Source organism: Thalassophryne amazonica, chromosome 15 (assembly GCF_902500255.1).
Source record: "Thalassophryne amazonica chromosome 15, fThaAma1.1, whole genome shotgun sequence".
NCBI lineage: Eukaryota > Metazoa > Chordata > Actinopteri > Batrachoidiformes > Batrachoididae > Thalassophryne > Thalassophryne amazonica.
The window spans coordinates 60,707,991-60,730,941 of NC_047117.1; the positions used below are offsets into that span (position 1 = coordinate 60,707,991).

At 41.4% G+C, this 22,951-nt stretch overlaps 1 protein-coding gene across 1 annotated transcript in view; it reads right to left on the reverse strand.

The window, feature by feature from the left end:
- Positions 1–22,951, reverse strand: part of LOC117527148 ((E3-independent) E2 ubiquitin-conjugating enzyme UBE2O) — a 99,041-nt gene that overhangs the window by 2,335 nt on the left and 73,755 nt on the right. Inside the window, exons 11-21 of the mRNA XM_034189338.1 lie at positions 17,536–17,691; positions 15,250–15,404; positions 14,790–14,902; positions 13,644–13,772; positions 9,835–9,924; positions 9,404–9,728; positions 8,877–9,256; positions 6,169–6,340; positions 3,586–3,722; positions 2,920–3,123; positions 897–954 (exon numbers count right to left, since the gene is read on the reverse strand). Of these exons, the coding sequence (XP_034045229.1) occupies positions 897–954; positions 2,920–3,123; positions 3,586–3,722; positions 6,169–6,340; positions 8,877–9,256; positions 9,404–9,728; positions 9,835–9,924; positions 13,644–13,772; positions 14,790–14,902; positions 15,250–15,404; positions 17,536–17,691 (1,919 nt within the window). The remainder of the gene's footprint in view (positions 1–896; positions 955–2,919; positions 3,124–3,585; positions 3,723–6,168; positions 6,341–8,876; positions 9,257–9,403; positions 9,729–9,834; positions 9,925–13,643; positions 13,773–14,789; positions 14,903–15,249; positions 15,405–17,535; positions 17,692–22,951) is intronic.

Genomic DNA, 22,951 nt, shown 5'->3' on the forward strand with positions numbered 1-22,951 from the left:
AAGAACATTCCAGAAGGACAACCATCAATGGAACAATCCACCAATTAGGCCTGTATGGTAGAGTGGCCAGACAGAAGCCACTCCTTAGTAAAAGGCACATGGTAGCCCACCTGGAGTTTGCCAAAAGACACCTGAAGGACTCTCAGACCATGAGAAACAAAATTCTCGGGTTTGATGAGACAAAGCTTGAACTCTTTGGGGTGAATGCCAGGCGTCATGTTTGGAGGAAACCAGGCACCATCCTTACATTGTAGCATGGTGGTGGCAGCATCATGCTGTGGGGATGTTTTTCATCAGCAGGAACTGGGAGACTAGTCAGGATTGAGGGAAACATGAATGCAGCAATGTACAGACATATCCTGGATGAAAACCTGCTCCAGAGCACTTCTGAGCTCAGACTGGGGGGACGGTTCTGAAAATGGCTGTGCACTGATGCTCCCCATCCAACCTGATGGAGTTTGAGAGGTGCTGCAAAAAGAAAGGCAAAACTGCCCAAAGATAGGTGCGCCAAGCTTGTGGCATCACATTCAAGAAGATTTGAGACTGTAATTGCTGCTGAAGGTGCATCAACAAAGTATCGAACAATATATCAGAACACTAATTCTGTATTTGGCTTCAAAATATGTCTAAGATGAAGCAATGTTCAGATAGATGCATTTTCTTAAAGCACAACCTGAGATGTGAAGAACTGATGTGATCCAACAAAACCAAATCTGATTTATCAAATCAGATTGTAGATTAGTTTACTGGACCTGGTGTTACGTCTCTGTCTGGAAGATATGTATGCAGGAGGTGCACAACGCTTCACGAGGAAGCTATATGAGCAAATTAGCACAAATAAAACATGCGTGTGTGTGTGTGTGTGTGTGTGTGTGTGCGCGTGTCTGTGCATTGACCTTGTATGGAGATGAGGACCTGCAGCAGACTGGATTTACTGGTCCATCTCTCAGTGCCCTATGAATCACAAGAGACAACAAATCAGCAGAGCTGTCTGACAGACAGCTAAGGGGCTGCATTCTGTTTTCAGGACATCAGTAAATGTGCGAGTTTAAAACGTGCAGCCACGTTCACACCGGCAGTGTAAATCACATCTACACTGTCCACGCTACATCTGCTCCACGGGCCAGGTTTTGTAACGTACACTAGGCTGCATCATTTTCCCCCTTAGTCACAGGTTTCTATGCCCCACCTTAAAAATGTTCCATTCCAAAGAACTGTGAATTTTGAGGTGATTTGGTCCCCGTGTTTTGGGGGACCACAGTGAGGTTATAATTCTCTTCAAATTCAACTTGACTGAAGATAGACAAGCGGCACATATGATCCTCAGATAAAATAAAAACTGTGTAGTCTGCCTATTGAAATTTCTGGAGAAAAAAAATTTGAGGCAGTTTTACTATCCAACAACTTTCAGCATCAGTTTCACTTTTACTTTCATACCTCATCATTTTGTTTGCTAGAGAAATTAGCACAGACTACAGAATTTGGAGAGGAAACATCTCTCTCTGGCTTGTATTAAGAGACAATGCAAACAATATACAAAGTCTATATTAACAGTTCTTTCAAAATAAATCTGGTTTTTGAAGAATTTCAAAATATATTTTGATTTTGCTAAAATTTGTACTGTAGTCATTTCTTGAGTGTGGTAACAAAATAAACCTAGGGATAAGGTGATTTTCAGTTCATTATTTTTTTATATGAGCAACAGATTTACATGGTTATCAGTAGACATTTGGTAAGGTAGATATATACATGCTGCCCAAAAGACTGAAGCATTTTCAAAATGTTTTGAAATAAGGGGGGAAATGATGCACCCTATCACACACATTGTCCTGAAACACGCTTTGTGTCGTTAGGTAGCTGCTAACATTTGCAACATCAGTGTCTATGTAGGAAGGACCACCTCCAAAACTTGAAAATAAAACTGGCTTATACTACAGAAAGTATGGTAATTCCTAAATTACTGATGAGATATTTTTATTAAATCCTTGAATTAAAGATGAAAGTCTACATTAAATGAATCACATTTACCTACTGCTTCACTGTGGTGGTGCACAGAGGCAACATATCAAAAACAGTCAGTGCCCAAATGCTTACGGACCAGACTGTGTAAAAGCAACTGCCATATGTTACGGATCATTATGAAATAAAACCTTCTATTTAGCTGTCATTGTGGTGAACTCGACCAAATCACATCCACACTAGATCAGATCCCTTTCAAACAACTATATGTTCCTAAAACTGAGAACTACTTAGGTAATAACCCTGTTGTGTCTGATGAACTGCAGACGTTCATGCTGGATTTTACGGTCGCAAACTGAGTTTTACTGGTAAAACGGACATTTGCAACCGTAATCCAGCATGAACATCCGCAAATCATCAGAGACAACGGGGTTATTCCCATTCTAATCCAATTCCATCCTTTGCACGGTTTATTTTTCTGTAAGTAATTCAGTCGGCGAATTGTGAAAGGGTGTGGTCGGCTCGTCAAAGCTTACCGTAGCAACAGCGTCTTCATGCCAAACTGGAAATTCTGTGAGCTTACCCACAGATTTCTCCGTCTCATAAATTGCATTAAGTTAAATCCACAGTATATCCATCAAATCTACGCATTTTGGCATCGTCGTCGCGACACTAGTTTCTGTCGCTCTCAGCTGACAGCGCCATTAGTGACACTTGCGCAGTAATGCGGTCAGGGCGAGGAGTTATACATCAAATGTGAAACGGTCTAATATTTTGCCACTGCCTACTCGATATTTTATGGTCCGAAATCTCACACGATTAACCAATCAGATTTGCGGAACAAATGTAATTGGATGAGAATACAACTAATCAGTGCACCTCTGAAGTTGTCCGAAAGCATGCTTTAAGCAGTCAAGCCAATCCCACACTTGTTATGGCATTAGCCTGTTCATCACTCACTTTTCCGATCCAGGTGCCCAGTAGACTGACGCAGACCTTGCCGTTGTCGTAGAGGTTGGGGTTGAGGCGGCCGCTGCACTGGGACAGGTAGCGAAACAGAGGCGGCACTGCAGGGTAAATGTTAGGCAGCTGGATGTCAAAAAGGAACAGACCGTCCTCGTAGGGCGTACGAGTCGGCCCTTTGATCAAAGCCGAGAACAGGTCCTATGTTGTGGATTTAAAGGGAAAAGGAAACAAAACAAAACAAAAAAGATGAGTGTGTTGTCTGTGGCACTCTAAGACTCCAGACATCCCTGGAAGCAAACTCAGTGTCATCTGTAAAATGTAAAACCAAATCAGATGTTCAAATCTGCTCTCCTGTCCTGCATGTGATGTCACTGACACAGATACAAGCTGCAGAGCTCAGAGAAGAGAAGAAACGAGCATTTTAAGACTACTAAATTACTGATATATGCTGAAAATGTAGCCTTTCCCAAGACTGTTACATTTTTTTTGTAAATCTATAGGTGAAATGAAATAACGTTGGGGCTGTGGTGATCGGCAGCTTCTGTCAATACTGAAACCAATTTTCCCAAACATGGTGCTGACTTACTGCCAAACCTTCTTGAAACAATTGCTTTACAAAAAGATACACCGTTGCTGTAACAATAATGATGGCGAACGCACCATTCGATCTTCGAAGGTTTTGACCATGATGCCATCGGGCAGTGACGTTGCTAGCAGCGCCATTTCCTTCCTCACTGTGCTGAAGAACTTTTTAGCCTCAGCAGGCTGGAATTCCATTTTCTTGAATGAGTGCATATCTGCAACAGAGATAAAGGACAAACACGTGCTTACCGAACAGTGATACAGAAAGAAAAAAGAAATTCATAAGTAACTTGAAGTTATGGAAAACAGGCAAGCAAACCAGACAGGAAATAGAAAACAGCAACAGCAGTCACGACAACAATGATATTTGAGGATTTCTACAAAGTACATAAGTATTTGAGACAATGTTTGCTTTTCCTTATCGGTTTTCTCAGGTGAAGGTCTTTTAGGGGCATAATGATGCATCATGAATCATGATAATTGTATTATGAAGCCTGTATGGAAATATATATTTTTCTGAAGTTAGTATTGTGGTACCACGAGAAGTCGACTACTGCAGAGAAGAAATTATTACCTCTTGCCAAAGAACCATAACTGATTTATAAAATATAGAAATAGCAAACAGATAACATCAAAGATTACAATTTATACTTCAGAAGAATTAGTTTCTTTAAATTTGAAAAATTCACCACAGACTACTTTCTACATAATCTGTGAGAACAGTGATGTAATTGAGTATCCTGATATGTATCATGGAGCTAGTGTATCATTACACCCCTAAAGTCCACACAGACACTAAAAAGTTGGATATACACTCAACACTTTTGGTTTTGCTCCCATTTTGTATGAGATGAACTCAAAGATGTAAAACTTTTTCCACATACATAATATCACCATTTCCCTCAAATATTGTTCACAAATCAGTCTAAATCAGTGATAGTGAGCACTTCTCCTTTGCTGAGATAATCCATCCCACCTCACAGGTGTGCCATATCAAGATGCTGATTAGACACCATGATTAGTGCACAGGTGTGCCTTAGACTGTCCACAATAAAAGGCCACTCTGAAAGGTGCAGTTTTGTTTTATTGGGGGGGATACCAGTCAGTATCTGGTGTGACCACCATTTGCCTCATGCAGTGCAACACATCTCCTTCGCATAGAGTTGATCATGTTGTCAATTGTGGCCTGTGGAATGTTGGTCCACTCCTCTTCAATGGCTGTGCGAAGTTGCTGGATATTGGCAGGAACTGGTACACGCTGTCGTATACGCCGGTCCAGAGCATCCCAAACATGCTCAATGGGTGACATGTCCGGTGAGTATGCTGGCCATGCAAGAACTGGGACATTTTCAGCTTCCAAGAACTGTGTACAGATCCTTGCAACATGGGGCCGTGCATTATCCTGCTGCAACATGAGGTGATGTTCTTGGATGTATGGCACAACAATGGGCCTCAGGATCTCGTCACGGTATCTCTGTGCATTCAAAATGCCATCAATAAAATGCACCTGTGTTCTTCGTCCATAACAGACGCCTGCCCATACCATAACCCCACCGCCACCATGGGCCACTCGATCCACAACACTGACATCAGAAAACCGCTCACCCACACGATGCCACACACGCTGTCTGCCATCTGCCCTGGACAGTGTGAACTGGGATTCATCCGTGAAGAGAACACCTCTCCAACGTGCCAAATGCCAGCGAATGTGAGCATTTGCCCACTCAAGTCGGTTATGACGACGAACTGGAGTCAGGTCGAGACCCCGATGAGGACGACGACCATGCAGATGAGCTTCCCTGAGACCGTTTCTAACAGTTTGTGCAGAAATTCTTTGGTTATGCAAACCGATTGTTTCAGCAGCTGTCCGAGTGGCTGGTCTCAGACGATCTTGGAGGTGAACATGCTGGATGTGGAGGTCCTGGGCTGGTGTGGTTACACGTGGCCTGCGGTTGTGAGGCTGGTTGGACGTACTGCCAAATTCTCTGAAACGCCTTTGGAGACGGCTTATGGTAGAGAAATGAACATTCAATACACAAGCAATAGCTCTGGCTGACATTCCTGCTGTCAGCATGCCAATTGCACGCTCCCTCAAATCTTGCGACATCTGTGGCATTGTGCTGTGTGATAAAACTGCACCTTTCAGAGTGGCCTTTTATTGTGGGCAGTCTAAGGCACACCTGTGCACTAATCATGGTGTCTAATCAGCATCTTGATATGGCACACCTGTGAGGTGGGATGGATTATCTCAGCAAAGGAGAAGTGCTCACTATCACAGATTTAGACTGGTTTGTGAACAATATTTGAGGGAAATGGTGATATTGTGTATGTGGAAAAAGTTTTAGATCTTTGAGTTCATCTCATACAAAATGGGAGCAAAACCAATTTTTGTTGAGTGTAAATGCCAATAAAAAGCGATGATGTGCTCAAAGACCGAGGTCAGTGATACGGCAAGTGTTTTTGTTCATCAGGTTCGATGCACCTCTGTGGTTTGAGGATTACGTTACAGCTGTGTGGACTGGAATGATGCAAGGACACAAACTGGAATGATGTGGACTGGAATGATGCAAGGACACCCAGGTCTACTTGCTGATAGCCCAACTGCTATCCCACTGAGGTACCTGCTCGAGGCATAAAGCAGGATGAAAATTACTGTCTCACCTGGTGCCCACTCCAGTACAGAGAAGACCTCTCCTTTGGCACTGGTGAAGGTGACACCTGGCTTGCCACCACTCTGTTGGCACAGTATGGGTGTGTCGCTGAGAAACTCACTGGGCCACTCTTGTCCACCCGCTGGAGTTTGGGGCTCCTGTTCCTCTCGAGTTCGCTCCAACTGAACAGCATCAGAGACAAAACTAATTCTTCATTGCAAAAAGAAATGCATCTAAACAGCTGTGTGTGTGTGTGTGTGTGTGAGTGAGAGAGGGGTGCACCATCTCAGCATCGTCCTGCAGACAAGCCCGTCTGCCTGTCTGTCACACCATAAAGAAAAAGCCAGAAAGATGCCAAGCAGCAGATATGATGCTGAGCAGTCCCCTGGCTGTTCAGCATCGTATCTCCTCACTGTTTCACTTACTGATGTTTCACTTTCATTAGTGGTACAAAATGGTGTTGAAACAGTTCTAAATGTGGCAGCCTGACTCCTACAAGCTCGGAGTTGACCAATCAGGACACAAGAATGGAGTATCGGTAATATCAAGCACCCCAAATGACAGAAAATGGGAGTTTATTTGGAAAATTTTTATTTTAAATCCCTTTGGCAGACTGTCAGTGGTATGCTGAGACCTTTAGACCTGATATATATAGAAATGATTTGATCAAAGTCTGAAAACAGACCTGAAAGATAAAGTGTGATAAAGGTAGCAAATACATTCAAACGTGTGTGTTTTTAGGAGTGATTCACTGTCAAAACTAATAATTTATTATGCAATTATTTCGTTCATTCATTATCATTATCATCTGTCACAAGCCAGACATACTACAGACACTTACAGGCTAGTAGTACCAGCATAAACACTGACTTTATTAAACAGGAGTTATATTAACATAAAGAGACCAGTTAAAGCCACAGAAAGCCAATAAGCAAAACTCAACATACAAATGCCCTCTGAACTAAAATACGAGTTAACGGGAAAAAAGAGATGAAAACAAAATCCAAAATAGTCTCTAAATAAACATGATGCTGTTAATCAGGCAAACAAGGTCATGAATCCAGAATTAACAGGCTCAGCAGGAACACAAAACATCACGGAAAGTGTCTGTTATTTCTCAGTTACATCCACAGGAAGGTAATACTTATCTCCCAAGAAATTATAGAGAGCACAGGGAACGAAGAACCATCAAGAGCTGACACAAAAACAATTATCAACACACACGAGAGAGAGAGAGAGAGAGAGAGAGAGAGAGAGAGAGAGAGAGAGAGAGAGAGAGAGAGAACACAGAACCAGGAAAACCAGGGGAGCAAGTCAGGAAACAAAGTGCATAAAAGACAGAAGATCCAAACTAAAACCCCACACATAAACTAACAGAGGGAGAACGCCAAAGTAAAACCAATGTGGGACACAGCTGTGCATGTGAGTGCACATACAGCAGCACAGAAAACTAGCTGAACACTCGCGCGCAGAGGAAACACTGTGAGGGAGGACAAACAAAACTCTAAAGAACAATGAAATAAAACAATTAGCCAGAGGAGCACAAAGTCCATTTCACCTCTGGGTGTAACACCACCGTCATTATCATTATGATTATTATCCTGAAGAGCGTTCGTAGATTAAAAAAAAAAAAAAAAAAAAGTCTGACCATCAGTGCTGTTAACATCATCCATATCAGCAAAAACTGCATTTACTCCACCATCTACTTTCCATTTTAGTATTTGAAGACTTTGGCAAAAACTGAATGGCAAATCTGATTCAAGGAGCCTTGAGGGTGAATTCAGAACCTACACAAACTTTTACCAACTGTTGATTTAGTTTTCCATCTACTGTATATTCAAAGTGATGTTTACCAGCGCATACATTTTACGCGTCATCCCACGTTATTGTATTGTTATAATAGACATAAGGTTAGGATTAATGGCGCCTTGCTCTTTAACCGTGTGTGCATTATCAACAAGGTCAGCAAAACTGTCAGCAAAACTGTCGAGCTTCTTAACACTGATGTTTAATAGTCTGAAAAAGTTTATAATCCACAAAAAAGTACAGCAGTGTAACTTCAATTAACTTGTCTAGATTCATGATGCTTGTCTGTATTCATCTACGCTCCAGTCTGTAGTGCGTCATGTCTTTGCTGCTTCTTTGTTTTAAGCACACAAGTATGAGCAAGCGCACGAGTGCATGCATGGAAAGGGGGGGCTAAGGGTCAGTGATTTGGTTGGTTGTAATTTGAAACCTGAACTCTAGACGCCAACAATTTTGTCATGCTGCTTTAATGACAAAATGGCATATTTAGAAAGTAACAGTGAGACCTGGAGATCAACAGCATGCATCATAACCCACTTCAGAGACAGACACCGACCACTCGACTGTTCTTGTGTCCTGTGGTACAAGAAGCAAGACGTTTGCATATAGTTCTTTGTTGTATAGTTATAATTTGGTTTTTCAGAGGTTTTGAAAGGTGTCAATTACCCCAACATCCTGAAATTTTGTCTGTCTGACATCGAGTGTCCCCAATGAGAGTAGTTTTTAAAGCTAAACATTCAGTTGATTTTAAGAAATTACATTACAGAGATAAAGATTTTGAAAATATACATAATTGTGTTCTTTAATATTGAATTGGACTAAATCTTTTTATGCCGTTTCAGCCTTTCAACAGTGCAAAAGAGCCCACAAAGGAGAAGTTAGACCTTGTGTTGTGTTTCATTGTGAACATACCTCAAGCCCGGCTGCTCCGCTCCCACCTGCTTCTACCACAGCTTCCATCTTCTCCTCTTCCACTATGGCCACATTATCCAGAGTCTTCCTCAGGTTCTCTTGCAGCTTCTTGATGTCATCCAGGAAGCGTTTCTCTTTGGTCGGTTTTTCCATAACTGCAGGTGTTACAGAACTTGCTAGGTTAGTTGTAGAAGCAGGTTCAGCAGATGTCGGTGAAGTGGGTGAGGCACCCGTCCACAACTGCTCTACAGTCATGTTCTTCAGACTTTCCAGAATCTTAAGGGCCTCCTTCAACTCCCTGAAGGACAGAGGGCACCCATCCTTGTTGGGTTTGTCCGCTGGTTTCTCCGCTCCGTTGACTGCACCTCCTGGGGTGGTTCCTAGGAAGACATATTTATAAAATATCCCACAATATGAGGTATCACATTTGATTATAAAGTTCAGTCAAAACTTTCATCCCAGAGTGCATCTAAGAAAGAGTCACTTGTTCTTTGCACTACAGAACTGATACGATGAAGCGTCCCCACCTCCTCCAGAGGCGGGGCTATTCGCAGCCACCGTGCCCTCCTCCACCTCTCTGCACAGCCCTTTGGTGGGGCTCGTGAGACCGGCTCTGCTGCTCTCCTGTGGAGGGATGATGAATGTTGCCGAGCTGGTGGGCGTGGGGGTCGGGGTGGCCGTGTCAGTGCCGTCTGCATTGTTGATGTGGCTGTCCTCCTCGGTGGTCAGGCCGTTATCTGTCTCCCAGCTGTCGCTCTCATCTTCCCACTCCTCAGTGGACAGAACGCTGCTCGTCTCCTCCACAGAGTCGTAGTCTGTTTCTTCGATCTCAGACTCCACATTATACAGGTGCTGCAAGTGATTATTACAATATTATTAATGACAACAACTACAGTATCTTCTCACTATTATCATAAAAAAATGTGTTCACTGAAATAAAAAAGAAGAAAAAAAAAACCTGCGGCAAGACGATTGTCATGGAGTTGTCGGCCCACACCACCTCCACTTTGCTGCTCACATCCACCCTGGACACTTGGCCGACTGACGTCTGTGGACAAGAGCGTGCAGAGTTAGACAGACAGACAACACAAATTTATATCAAGTCCAATGCAATAAAACCAAAAGAATAAAGCCATTATTACAGACTGATGAACAAACAACTCTGATATTTGAAATTTGACACACAAATTTGGAGTTCTTAGAACTTTTATTAGTAGTAGAGCTAAACGCTTTTGTCCTGAAGATTAGATTGTTCATAATAACATGCAGCCCACATCATAATTTTCATTTAACTTCTATAAAACCAGCCATGTAATGAACAGGGATGTGATTCAGTAACAGAGAAATCAGAGGAAAAGTAAACCCTTACACCTATTATGTGCACAGCAGTAAAAGTATTTGAGTTCAATATGCAATTGTACTAACAGGGAAGCACAAAGGTTGACAAATTACACAAAGCTTGACTTTGTAATTACAAGGATTATAGCAAGTCATGTTTCTACAGTCATGTTCAGTATTTGAACAGAGAAATAGACTACATCCATCTCAGGGTATGAAATAATATCAGCACAAATTAGTTATTCTGAGATATTGTACCAATAATAAAGATGCCCATTAAGAATAACTTCATGAGTCATGAAAATAAGGAACTTCTGACTGTGTTCCTGAATGAAAACTGTGTTTTACAGAATGTTTTTAAAAACTTGTTAGAATTAAACTGCAAGATGTTCCCTCAATCATAAAAAGTACAAAAAAGAGAAAATGAGGAAAACTGACATGAGTTCATAACTTGTAACTTCTTTTGAAAGAAGCCATGAGGACGTCCATGTTGTCACAATAATAATTTTATTTGTAACCTTTTCAGGATAAACACATTCAACCTACCCACGGACCAGGATTCATTCAGATCAGTGGTCCTGAAGGGGGCCTGAAGAGTGGCGGCAGTTAGACAATATCCACCAATCTGGCTGGAGGATCAGCCTTACACCCCCACTCCAACAGGACAGTACAACAGAATCGTCTGTCATCATACAGTCACGTGCCATGACTTTGCCTGGCTTTCAGGGTTTTCTGCAGTAAAATGTACACATTACATTCAGGACACTAGCTGTTTCCATATTTGTATGTCCTCTACCCAACCCGTGTGCAAATTCCTGAAAACACTGATCTTGGAATCTAGCCAGATTAAATCTGGAATGCTGAGTAGACTGCGGTCTGCGGGACTTCTGCTGAATCTGTAGAGACGTTACACTGAGTCTGTGCCATTGAGCCATTTTCACTACCGCTGTTAATACCAATACAGTCTTTGTAATTAGCCCTATTTGTGCCTGTGGTCATATTTAAAATCACCCATGAGCAGAAAAGCGTGTCACCTCTGGAGCAGACTTCAATCACCAAGATTTCAATTTCAAGATGTTTATTTGTCACATTTAAATATACAATATGTAAAATGCAATGAAAAGTGTCTTTGTACCTGCGCTGACAAAAACAATAACAACATAGCAAAAGCACGCAATTATAAACACTAAAAAAGTAAAAGGTGCAATAAAAGTGAAGATACAAGTAAGATGTCTGCCTCACATTGATATCACTGATGTGTGAGCCTCATAACTGACTCTGTTGATATCAGACCCCATCAGAAGGAGCTAGGTTGCCATAGCAACTGCCACACTGACTACTGGAATGCCCATCAAAATCTGGCCACTTCCAGGTCTGTGGTCCTCAGAGAGTGCAGCCATTACAGTGCGGAACACTGCAACTTCCTTCATCAGCAGTGGAAGATTGTCATCCTCGCTGACAGTGAGCATCTTCGCATCTTCTCTGTGTCCACCTGCATGAGCTACATCAAATTTGAACTTTGGTGCTATGCTGCAGTGAATGACTACTCACAACCGCACAATTTGTCATCTGCCAGAGACAGAATCTTGGTGGTCAGTGGTGGTTTCTTCTTTTCCAAGGATGAGGATCCATATGCTAACTCCCATCTGGTTCATAAAAGATGCCAACACCAGGATATTTCCACTCCTCTGGTATTGGGCACTATGACAGTTATTTATGGTGGTTAGAGTGTCAACACTACCACTGACAACCCAAAAAATGGAATCATCTGTAGGCAGGAGCACCACCTACTGTCCTGGATGCAGCTCAACATCATGCCCAGGACACTTGCAAGTTCCACTAAAATACAGCCAGTGATGTAACAAAAAACAACAAAAAAAAACCTGGATGGCTCACATGCACAGCAAGGAACAGGGGCGGTCCTGGAGGCGGGCCGACCGGGCAGCTGCCGTACGGGAAAAAAAAAAGGTTAAAAAAAAAACGGGGTGGGGGGGTTGTCCTGACGGGGGTTCGTGGTTTCGTTACGTTACGGCAGAGCGGCACCCCCACCTTCCCGTCCCATGGTGGCTTTCCTCTCACTCATTCCCGCAGCTTCACAGTGCTATAAACAGTAGCGAAGCAAAGACTGCAGCGAAACGAGACGAGTCATTGGATAAATGCTGGGCTTTGTCCCGCCCATCGGATGCTCAGCGTGTCTGGGGGTCTATGGAGCAGTGGGCTGGCCTCGGCCGGCCCGGACGCTCAGCTTCTGCATGATGATTGGATGATCTGTTTGAGGCTGAATCCCTTTTTGATTGACAGCGAAATGAGCGAATCAGCGATCTTTTGGTGTAAACATCCGTGGGAGCGTTTTCATTCTTTTCTGAGTTGAACCGGAGACTTTCCTAATCCTCTTAGCGGCATTTTCTTTGTTAAAAACGACTAGCGACAAATCAAGCTTCTATTTCTGGTGGGTTTTTTTTGTAGCTGCTTGTGTTTGGAGACTGACTTCTATCACTCTTTCTGACTTCTATCGCAGTTTCTGTCCCTACCGAGCAGCGGGTGCTGCTGAGCTCCTTCACCGTCACAAAGCACTCACAGGCGGACAAACTTCACACTAGCCTCGCGCCAGTCCCAGCTAGCGAGCTAGCTAGGTAGCAAGCTGCACATAATGGCAGACAATTTGAAGTTGTGGACCGGATTTTGGCGAAGTCATTTGATAGTCTTACTTACGAAGAAGCCATGGCTGCTGTCATGGCTTCAAGCTCTCAATGGTTTGCAGGCCAAAGTTAAAGCAACAGCCCCCAGTGCAATGGTTGTGCATTGCTATGCACACAGACTGAATCTGGTTCTGTCTCAGGGGGCTAAATGCTTATCTGAGTGCAGAATATTTTTTGCATCACTCTCTGGGTTTGCCACATTTTTCTCAAAATCCACAAAGAGGATGTCTTTTCTTGAGTCTGCAGGCTGCTCAAGGTTGCCCAGAAATGCTCCTACTTGATGGAATTTCACATCACGGATAGTGAGCACTGTGGCAAACAATTATGATGCCCTCCTGCAAACTTTTGAGATGATCATTGCGGATGATGACACATTAGACTGTGCCAGTTTCTTTGTGTTTGTTATTGCAGTAGTCATTAAACTGGAAATTTGTTCTTGAAAATAGCTGTTTTGAGTTAATTTGTGGGATTGTGGGTGTTCAGGACGAAGTTAGTGTTTTCATGGGTGGTGGGGCGGAGGTGGTGGCCACGTTAGTGTGCGCACGGGGGGGCACGCAGGGAGTTTCGCCAGGGGAGTAAATCACTCTAGGACCGCTGGCAAGGGAGGTGTGACATAAGAGTAATTATGATGAGGCAGAACAATGCACAAAATATCAACAAGACATATGATAATAGCCAACACACAAGACCTCAAGCATGTGACAGTGTAAGAGTGCTTTGTTGACCTCACCTCATTTTCACAATCATTCTGTCCATTCTCAGAGTTCCATATTCTGATAACAATGTCAGTGGTACGAAAGTGGAAATCTGGATGATCCGCGATGTCGTATACACTGACGTCCTCCTCCAAACCCAGAACCTGAATTAAAGCAAAACATATACACACCCCTGGTTACCAGGCTGAATTAAGTCTGTGTTTATAATGACACACTGTAGAGCTGAGTGACAGACAAAAGTCATATTATGGTAATTTCAACTGTCTGAACAATATCAGCATTATACTGTGATAGTCACCATTTAAGAGCAGTGCACTTATACTCAGCATTTATTTTAAAATGAGGAATGAGTCACTGCATCCCGTTAACTTTTTTATTTGATACTCGACTTTATTTTGATTTCATGAAGAATGTTATATTTCTCCCACTAAATACCATCCTTGTTTATCTAAAAGTAGATAAGCATTCCAAAATGTACGTAATAAAGGATTTTCCAAAAATGTAGGTGGAAAAACTGTTGCTGCGCAGTGTGTAATGGCAGGGCTTTATAATTAAATACACATTAAGAAGCTGACAAGACAGAATATTTGCACTATGGTGCACTGTAGCATCCTCCTTGTATGCCAAACTGTGTAATTAACAAAGACCAAAAAAAAAAAAATAGACTATATGGACAGGACACGTTTATGAAGTGGATTGTTCATTTAAGAAGTCAGAACAACTGCACACTGCACTGTTTTGATCTTTGTCTTTACTTAAAGAAGCGTTGTGGGAGCACGCAGTAAGACAGACCAACTTTTCAGTTTCATTCAATCTGATTTAATCACATGATACTTAATCATATTAGTGGAAGACAATGAGCTTTGCAGCAGCTTCATGTTTTCTGATGATTAAAGAAAACGGCAGTATTGCATAATCCACATGGTGAGCATTATGCTGGTAGTAACTTTAATACAGTATACTGTACTATTACAGCACAATGAAAAAGAGGAAATTATCATATATGTGAAGCTGCTGGTGGTTGTCACATATAGTTTACGCAACTCTAATAATTTGACCACCCCCCCCCCAAAAAAAAAAGACTGTCCAGTAGTTTCTCTTTGAGACACACACACACACACACACACACACACACACACTGTAGTTTAACTGTGACTAACCTCGACATCGTCACTTAATGAGTTCAGTTTGATCCATTTTACAACACACGTTCTGCCTTTGTGATCACCAGACTGGATCACCCCATACACCCCCGGGTCCTGGAGGGCTTGAGCTGAGGGGAGCAAGCACACACAGTTACTCAATATACTCGTATATCAGCATAATGATGAATCCATGATTAAAAGAAAAAAAAAAATAGGATTTAAAGGCATACTTTAATATACCAAATAAAAAGAGAGCCCTGATGGTTCCAGCCCATTTCACAGGTAAACTGATTTTTTTTTTTTTTTTAAGTACATGACCTACATAGATACTAGGTGGCTGAATGTCCTACATAAAATATTTCAGTCTACAGAGATCTGAAGACTGACTGTGTCTTCTCTTTCTAAAATAATAAAATACACTGAAGCAGCACACAACAAAATTTCTTTGAAACAAAATTCAGTTGAACATCCTTACGTCTTTTGTCTACAACAAAGTCCCCGGGACAAAACTCGTGGCTGTCAAGGTGCTGGATTGGGATGAGGTTGTTTGATCGGATCCCCTTCTCCACCCGTCCGTCTTTCCACATCACGTCAGCTGTGGTCTTTGTGGAAACCACTTCCACTGCCACACTGTAGAAAAATACACACAAATCAGATTGCCTGCACACAGCGCAAAAAAAAAAGTTTGATTTTGTTTTGTACTCTGGTACAAATGATGGACTCGTGACTTCAGAGCCTCTCCACTGTCAACTGGCTCTGGAAGGGATTTTGTGTTTAGTCAACTCAAGATGAGTACTTTCTGAATGGACATTTGAGGAGTACTGGCCAACACAGATTTTGGGCAGCAAGTCAACTGTCGATACAGGTACATCGTTATTTAGATTTGAAAGTCTCTAAATGCTCATCAGTACTTCAAGCACCTGTCAAAAAACAGACCCTATCTTACAACAGGCAGAAAGCAGCACACGCCAAATGACCAGAAGTATGCAAATCTTTAATAACTCTGGTATGGACCATATTTTTACTCTGGTTTTCTTCTCAAAAGGGTTTGAAGGTGGGAAGCACCAAAATGGGGCTGGCCACAGAGCGGTCCTGATGGGATATGAAACAGGTGAGTGTCAGAGGAGTTACAGGAACAAAGGGCTCAGCTTCACCTCAGGTTACTGTGGTGGATGACATGCAGCACAGCTGCAGGAGCTCAGCTCAGAGTCTATGGAGTTACATTTGTCAATACCTGAAAGGAAATGCTTTTGACAAAAACTACAGATTTTGTTTATTTCTATTCCTGAGATCAAGGATCCATCATGTACATCAAGGATCCAGTGACCATGTACAGATTTTATTGATTTTTATTTATACCCAGAGATCCAATTTCAAATTTATTTACTTTGACTCAATAAAATGTTGTTGACACAGAAAACCTGTAAAGCCTACTTTAAGTACACAGAAGATTCACAAGAGGTATTGATAAGCGGTAATCAATAAAGAATCGGATTGACAATGGCATCAATATCAATAAAATCTTATCAATACCCATCAATCTTATTACACCAAATCACATCATATTGCACTGTGAGGAACTGAATCGCCATTAAATACATATCAAATCGGTAACGGGTGAGTCGTATCGTCAGTACCATCATGTACTGCTGGTAGTGTTTCGAGGTGCGTATCGATTCATTGTCAGTGATGAGATTCACATGCATATTGCTTACTGTATGCTTAGTGCCACGTATGTAGCCCTTGCCTCTATTTTTCTGCCTCTCACACTCACAGTCCTGCCTACTTTTTGGGGTTTTTTTTGGCATTGTGAAAATGCACTCCGTTTCAAAACGGTAAAGTTCCTGTGCCCTTATATCACGGTTCATACCCTTCACACAGCAGAGACTATATGCTGTTACAAGTTAGGGGTGCACATTAAGGCACAAAAATGATGATGTATCTGTTTAATCAGTTTACCACTTGCCACTGGCGCTGGCAGCCGTAATCCTGTATGCACTCTGTATACATTTTTTAAAATAACTTTATTCATGAAAAATATTCAATATTATAACAATAAAAATAGCTTGTGTGAAAACTACATGTAATGTCTCGACTGTAACGTGCCTCACACAAATGATAGCTATGTTTGGGGAGGGGAGCCGGTAAAAAGAGTGGAGCTTTCCATCACAGAGTGTTCTCAGCAAAGATTCTAGAACGCTATGACCTGCTAAAGAATTCTAGTGATTAAAAACACCATGTTCCATTCATTCATCAACAACATTCAAGCGTACTGCTCCAATCGTCATGAAAAGAAAACACCAACTCTATTTTTCAGGAGTTTAGCAATACTACGAGGCGCACTGTAAGCAGCGATGCTGACAACAGTGAAGGATCAGACAGTCACGCCTACTTCTAGCAGTAAGGAAGCTGGATGATTAGTCCTCTGGGATAGCATCAACGTTACATGTGAAGCTAACGTTAGCAGCCGGCTACTAAATGAAGAGTCCACAGGAGTGAATGGTAGGCCTACATGACAGTGACAGAGACTGAGCGGACAGTTCGAGTCAAGATGTGGGTGATTCATCCAACCAGCTCTATGGTGCGTACTAAGGAATATAATCCTGGAGACACCTCTGCCACCTTCCACTAAAATTATCACAGCCTCCCTCCGCCACAGTAACAGACAGTAGATTATATAACCTCTATCCTCCTCGGTTTGTTAACTGCGCTGAGAAGAAGGAATTTATGAAAAATGATGTGTCCCCTGCTGGTGACCCACCGGTCTCCAGGTTTGAACTCGCGAGAAAACTTTGTTCTCTTCTTCTTGTGCTTCCTCTTCAGGTTACGGATAGAGAGTGGGATGCTCTTCTTGCGACCGATTCCTAAACCGCCACTCTGAGAGGAGGCCGTGGAGCTGGCTGATGACGTCAGAGAGCTGGAATAAAGGTTACAACATTAATTAGAAACAGACATCATTAAACATGTATACTAAATTGACCAACCACACACACACACACAGGTAGATTTACAACTGAGAATACCAAATAATACTCAATGAAAGATGACCCTCTAATTTACAATATAGTCTGTCAACAGTTATGTCCGCATATATTTGGACATGACAGTTTTTACTGCTTTAGCTATCAGGGTTCTAACTAAATTACATGATCACGGCTCACAGCCAGGGGTCCGTCCTAAAACACCCCAAATTTATAATCTGCCAAAAAGTCATAAATTTGCCTCAGTTTCTTTCTCAACCATTTACTAGGCAGTTTCTAAACCATTTTTAATGACAGCTGGTGTAAACATTACAAAGAAATATTAGCTCCCAAAGCTAGCTTTATGATGTTCCAGATCAAGGAGTTAATTATGACTACCATTAATATTGTGAACTGATGCATTTATGGTAATATTTGTATAGGTCTGATGAAAAGCTGAGAATGGGGACACAGCTCTGGACTACACATATCAACACCCCATACTCCCGCAGGACATCCCACAAGACAATGTTGCACACCCGATTGTAGGCCTTTTCCAAGTCCACAAAACACAGACTGGTTGGGCATACTCCCATGCCCCTCCAATATCTGTGAGAGGGTGAAGAGCTGATCCACACTTCCACAACTAGGAAGACATAAACCTGCATTACTCCTCCTCAATCTGAGGTTGGACAATCAGTCTGTCTCCTCTAGCACCCTGGCATAAGTTTACCTGAAAATGCTGAGAAGTGCGACTCCTCTATAACTGTAACCCACTCTGGTTCCCCAGTTTGGAGACCTCAGAACGGCACCTCTGCTTTTTGAGGATGGTGAGATTGTGTTGGCTTTATCAGACAATGACCAGTGATGTGCACTCAGTAAAGTGTGTGAAGCGAGTGCGGTGAGGATCAGCACTTCCAAATCTTAGACCTTGGTCCTCAGTCATAGACCATCACTTGCTTCACGCCACTACATGCAGGGATAAGCACTGTCGGGCATCACTTAGTTATTACTTTTATTATTTCAGTTATGAAAACCTAAATTAAAAAGCCATTAAATTTAAGATGTATTCAACTGTCTCTCACTTTGAGTTGTATTCAGTTTCACACCTGCTCTCTTCATTACATGCATGCATACATACCCATAAAATAGACTTCATGAAGCTCAAGTTCATTAATAACACCCAGCAAAATTAATAAAGTCTGAGATATAAAGATGATTTTATTGAAAAGGAAGAATAATTAGCCTTCCTCCTTCAACATTTCCAGGATCGCTTGGTTTGGGACAGTTATTTTGGAAATACGTATTACAGTTTATGTGGTGGCCAACAGGGACAAACATAACTGCCTGAAATGGCACAGTGGCCAGAATTTGCCACTGAGCAAACGTTATTGGCGAGATCTTTCATTATCTAATGTAGTAGATGGCAAACTGTCAATTAAAATGTTTTAGTTTCTGTGACCCACAATTTACTGTAAAACATCCCCAGAAAGCTATGGCCTGAAATATTAAGAGCAAGAAAAGTATGCTTAAACTAAAAAAATTGCAGCATTATTAAATGGTAAATGGACTGCATTTATATAGTGCTTTTCCATCTGCATTAGAAGCTCAAAGTGCTTTACAATTATGCCTCACATTCACACAAACAAACCAATGTCAGGGTGCTGCCATACAAGATGCTACCTACACACCGGGAGCAACTACGAGATTAAGGACCTTGCCCAAGTGCCCTTTGTGATTTTCTGGTCTGGCTGGGTTTTGAACAGAGGATCCTCTGGTCTGAAGCCCAACGCTTAACTACTAGACCATTACCTCCCAAGATCGAGACTGGGTCAACAGAATTGGCTTTTGTATCAGATTTAGACCAAAACTGGCACACATACATGGATTTATTAAAGGACCCAAAGGTCAATAATTCACGTCATGGTCAGCTTTCCACCAGGCAAAGAATTGGGTTATTTACCTGAAAATTCAATCTTAAACAAGGTGACCACATCCTTATTGATGCTGTCCTTTCTCAACATATCTGCCTTGGCAGTTACTATCCTCATGTAATAATACCTAGCACATAATAAATCACTCAAATAGTCATATTCAGGAAGTCTGTATCTTTAACCCCTTTACACTGAGCTTTTCTCCAAATGGCAGAAAAAGTTCTCATGAACTCAAACATCAGGAATAAGACCATCAGTTTTGAAATTCCAGAAGCATCTTTGATTTCTACAGAGAACATACATAACGCATGCATTCTGGGTCTTTTAGTGAAGTTTAGGGCTAGTGGCCGGTGATCACCTTAGTATTTCTTCTGTTTTTCTTGTTGATTAATGCTGGCAAATTATACAGTATTTTTTGTCTTTCTGATGCCTGATTCTGTTTTTTCTCTGTTTAAGGTGCAGCTCCATCCAGAGATGGGAGATGTGTTTGTGTTGGCGACCCTCCTGTCCTGTGCACCAACAGCAATTCTTGTATATTCATCTGTGAATTGTTCTGTGAATTGTTTCTGTAATTTATGTTTGTAGCATGGCCCAAGCAGAGGGTCACCCCTTTGAGTCTGGTCTGCTTGAGGTTTCTTCCTCTGAGGGAGTTTTTCCTTACCACTGTTGCTCTGGGGGTTGGTAAGGTTAGACCTTACCTGTGTGAAGCGCCTTGAGGCAACTCTGTTGTGATGTGGCACTATATAAAGGAAATAAATTGAAATTGAATTGAAATTCATCCTCAAAACGATAACTGAAGATCTTCAAGGGAACAATTCAATGACTAACAACCTGACATACCGTACAGTGAAAGACAATTACCCAATCCTTGGTTCAGAGCTGCACCACAACCTGATCTCATGAAAAATAAAGGAAAGAAAAGCCAACAAACAAAATGCTTTCCTGTCCATATCTGTGGTTCAACCCCTCCCTCCCCCCTCACTCTCATCTGCTGACCTTGCCCAGCCTGTGGCCTGTCTTCAGGTTGGCTATGATGGCCTGGATGGCTACACACCAAATGCGCACTTAAGAGCAGAAATGACGATATGAACAGATAATTAAATGGTTGTAGAGGAAATGAGAAAAATAATTGTAAAGCACTGATATTCAACCTGCCATTTATTAAGGAACAATAATAATAATAATAATAATAATAATACTAGTAACAGTAATAAAAAGTTCCATTTTGGTGAAATTTGGATTTGTTCCTCATCTCATTTTTATCCAAGGCCAAAATATGGCCATCTGGTATTGCGAAGACTTTGCGTCTGTCTGTGCTCAGTGTAAGTCCAGTCCTATTACTGCCAGGGTGTTCAAATTCACAGGGAGCATTCTTGGTACACAGACCTTGGAAAAGTTCAAAGATGGCTAACCTTGACCTATTCTAAGGGCTCAAAAGGTCAGATAGAGTACATTTACTAAAAGCTTATGGATAGGGACAAAATCTAGAAGTACCACTGGAAATTGATAGGGCAGTGTAGTAATACTTCCTAGGAGAGACAATCCTAGGCAAAACGGCACCAAGAAGGTATTTAACAATGGTGAAATATTTTGACGAGTTTTATACACATTACCTGTAGGATGGTATCCTTTATCGACTTCATCAAAGTTTGATTCGGATCTGATCCAGATTGAAGATTTTGTGGACATCTGAATTTAATATTGAAAAGCCCATTTGTTGTATATCTTGCATTATATCTCAGTCACTCTCATTTTTCTGTTATGGATTTACCTACACCACCAAAATTGGATGGAGGCTCCAACTTTATGCCTGTTTGTATGTCTTCCAGTTATCCGTCTGAAACCAAGCGCCAAAAAGCAATGAAAAATTGTGCATAACAGAGATAACCAATGTTCTGTGAAAAATATCTGAAAAAGAATTCAGGAACTGAAAAGGTCAAGGAAAAAAAAAATCTGATAACACCACAAAAAAAAAAAAAAAAAAAAAAAAAAAAAAATCTTTGATTCAAATGCATGAACTAAAAACATACTCCTGACATTTGATCACATCTAGTTTAGCTTATGAGAAGCCACTTCTAACAGGACTTTGACCTTGAAAATTTTTTTCAAGGAAAAATTTGTGGAATTGGAAACTAGTGTTGGCAGAGGTTTGCGCTCTGAGTGCGGTGCTCCATTGAGGTGTGTACTCACTTGAGTGACAGCTGCGCATGGATAAGAGGAGTCCACACTTCACAGCCCTGCTAGCAATGGGTGCGAGCTGCTGTGGACTCAGCTGTGTGAGGCTTTTCTGAGCATTTTATTGCAAATATCTGAGATAATATGGCTTTATATGTGATTATTTCTACAAACAGACCATTTAAGAAGTCTGTGCTCCAGTATTTCAGTTGAGTGAAATTTTAGTATTATTTAATTTGTAAGTTAGCACGCTTTGCAGTAATGAGTCAGCATTGGTAGCTTGGTCACAGTGGGTCCATTGATACTGTAATGGTTACTGAGGTGATAAGAGTCCCAAACATTGCTATACACACACATACACCCAGTCCACCAGTTATGAAAATCACCATGTAGTCTTGGGAAATGGGGGAGGAGGGGGGGGTGCATTAATGTAGTCCTTGACCTGAGGTTAACCTGTTAGCCCTGGATTGAATGAGGCATCCCTGAAATGCAATTTGAGTTTATGGTTCAGATGGAAAAGTGCTATAGAAATACAAACGTTTTAACATGCCGGACTTGCCCACACTTCACCTCTTAGCTATTTATGGGCTGAGTGGAATTAGGTGGCCAAAATGACAACATTTGGATTAGTCCCATTTGACCTTCAAACACACTCTTCAGAAAGGACGGTTTGTCCAGTATATATATATATATATATATATATATATATATATAAATATATATATATATATAAAAATCTATGTTTGAAATGCATGGATAAATTTATCTACATAAGCACAGCATAAATGAGCCTTAAGGATTATTTTCTGACATGACAGTCTATCCTCAGCATTAAACTTGGAGGGAAAAAAAGCCATTTGATGGTTGTACACTGATTCCTTATGCTGCATCAATAAACCATCTCTTTTTCAGCCAGTCACGCCTTCGATCAGTGAGAGGATGGATACAAGAACATTTCCAAGTCAGTCAATATCTGCAAGAGTTCAGTTAAAACAATCAATAAGAAATATAATTAATGTGACAAAAGTTTTTTTTTTTTTTTATTTAATACAGATGTCGCTGAAAAGGTTTTTAATTTGAGATTAAAGAACATAATTCTATGTATCTT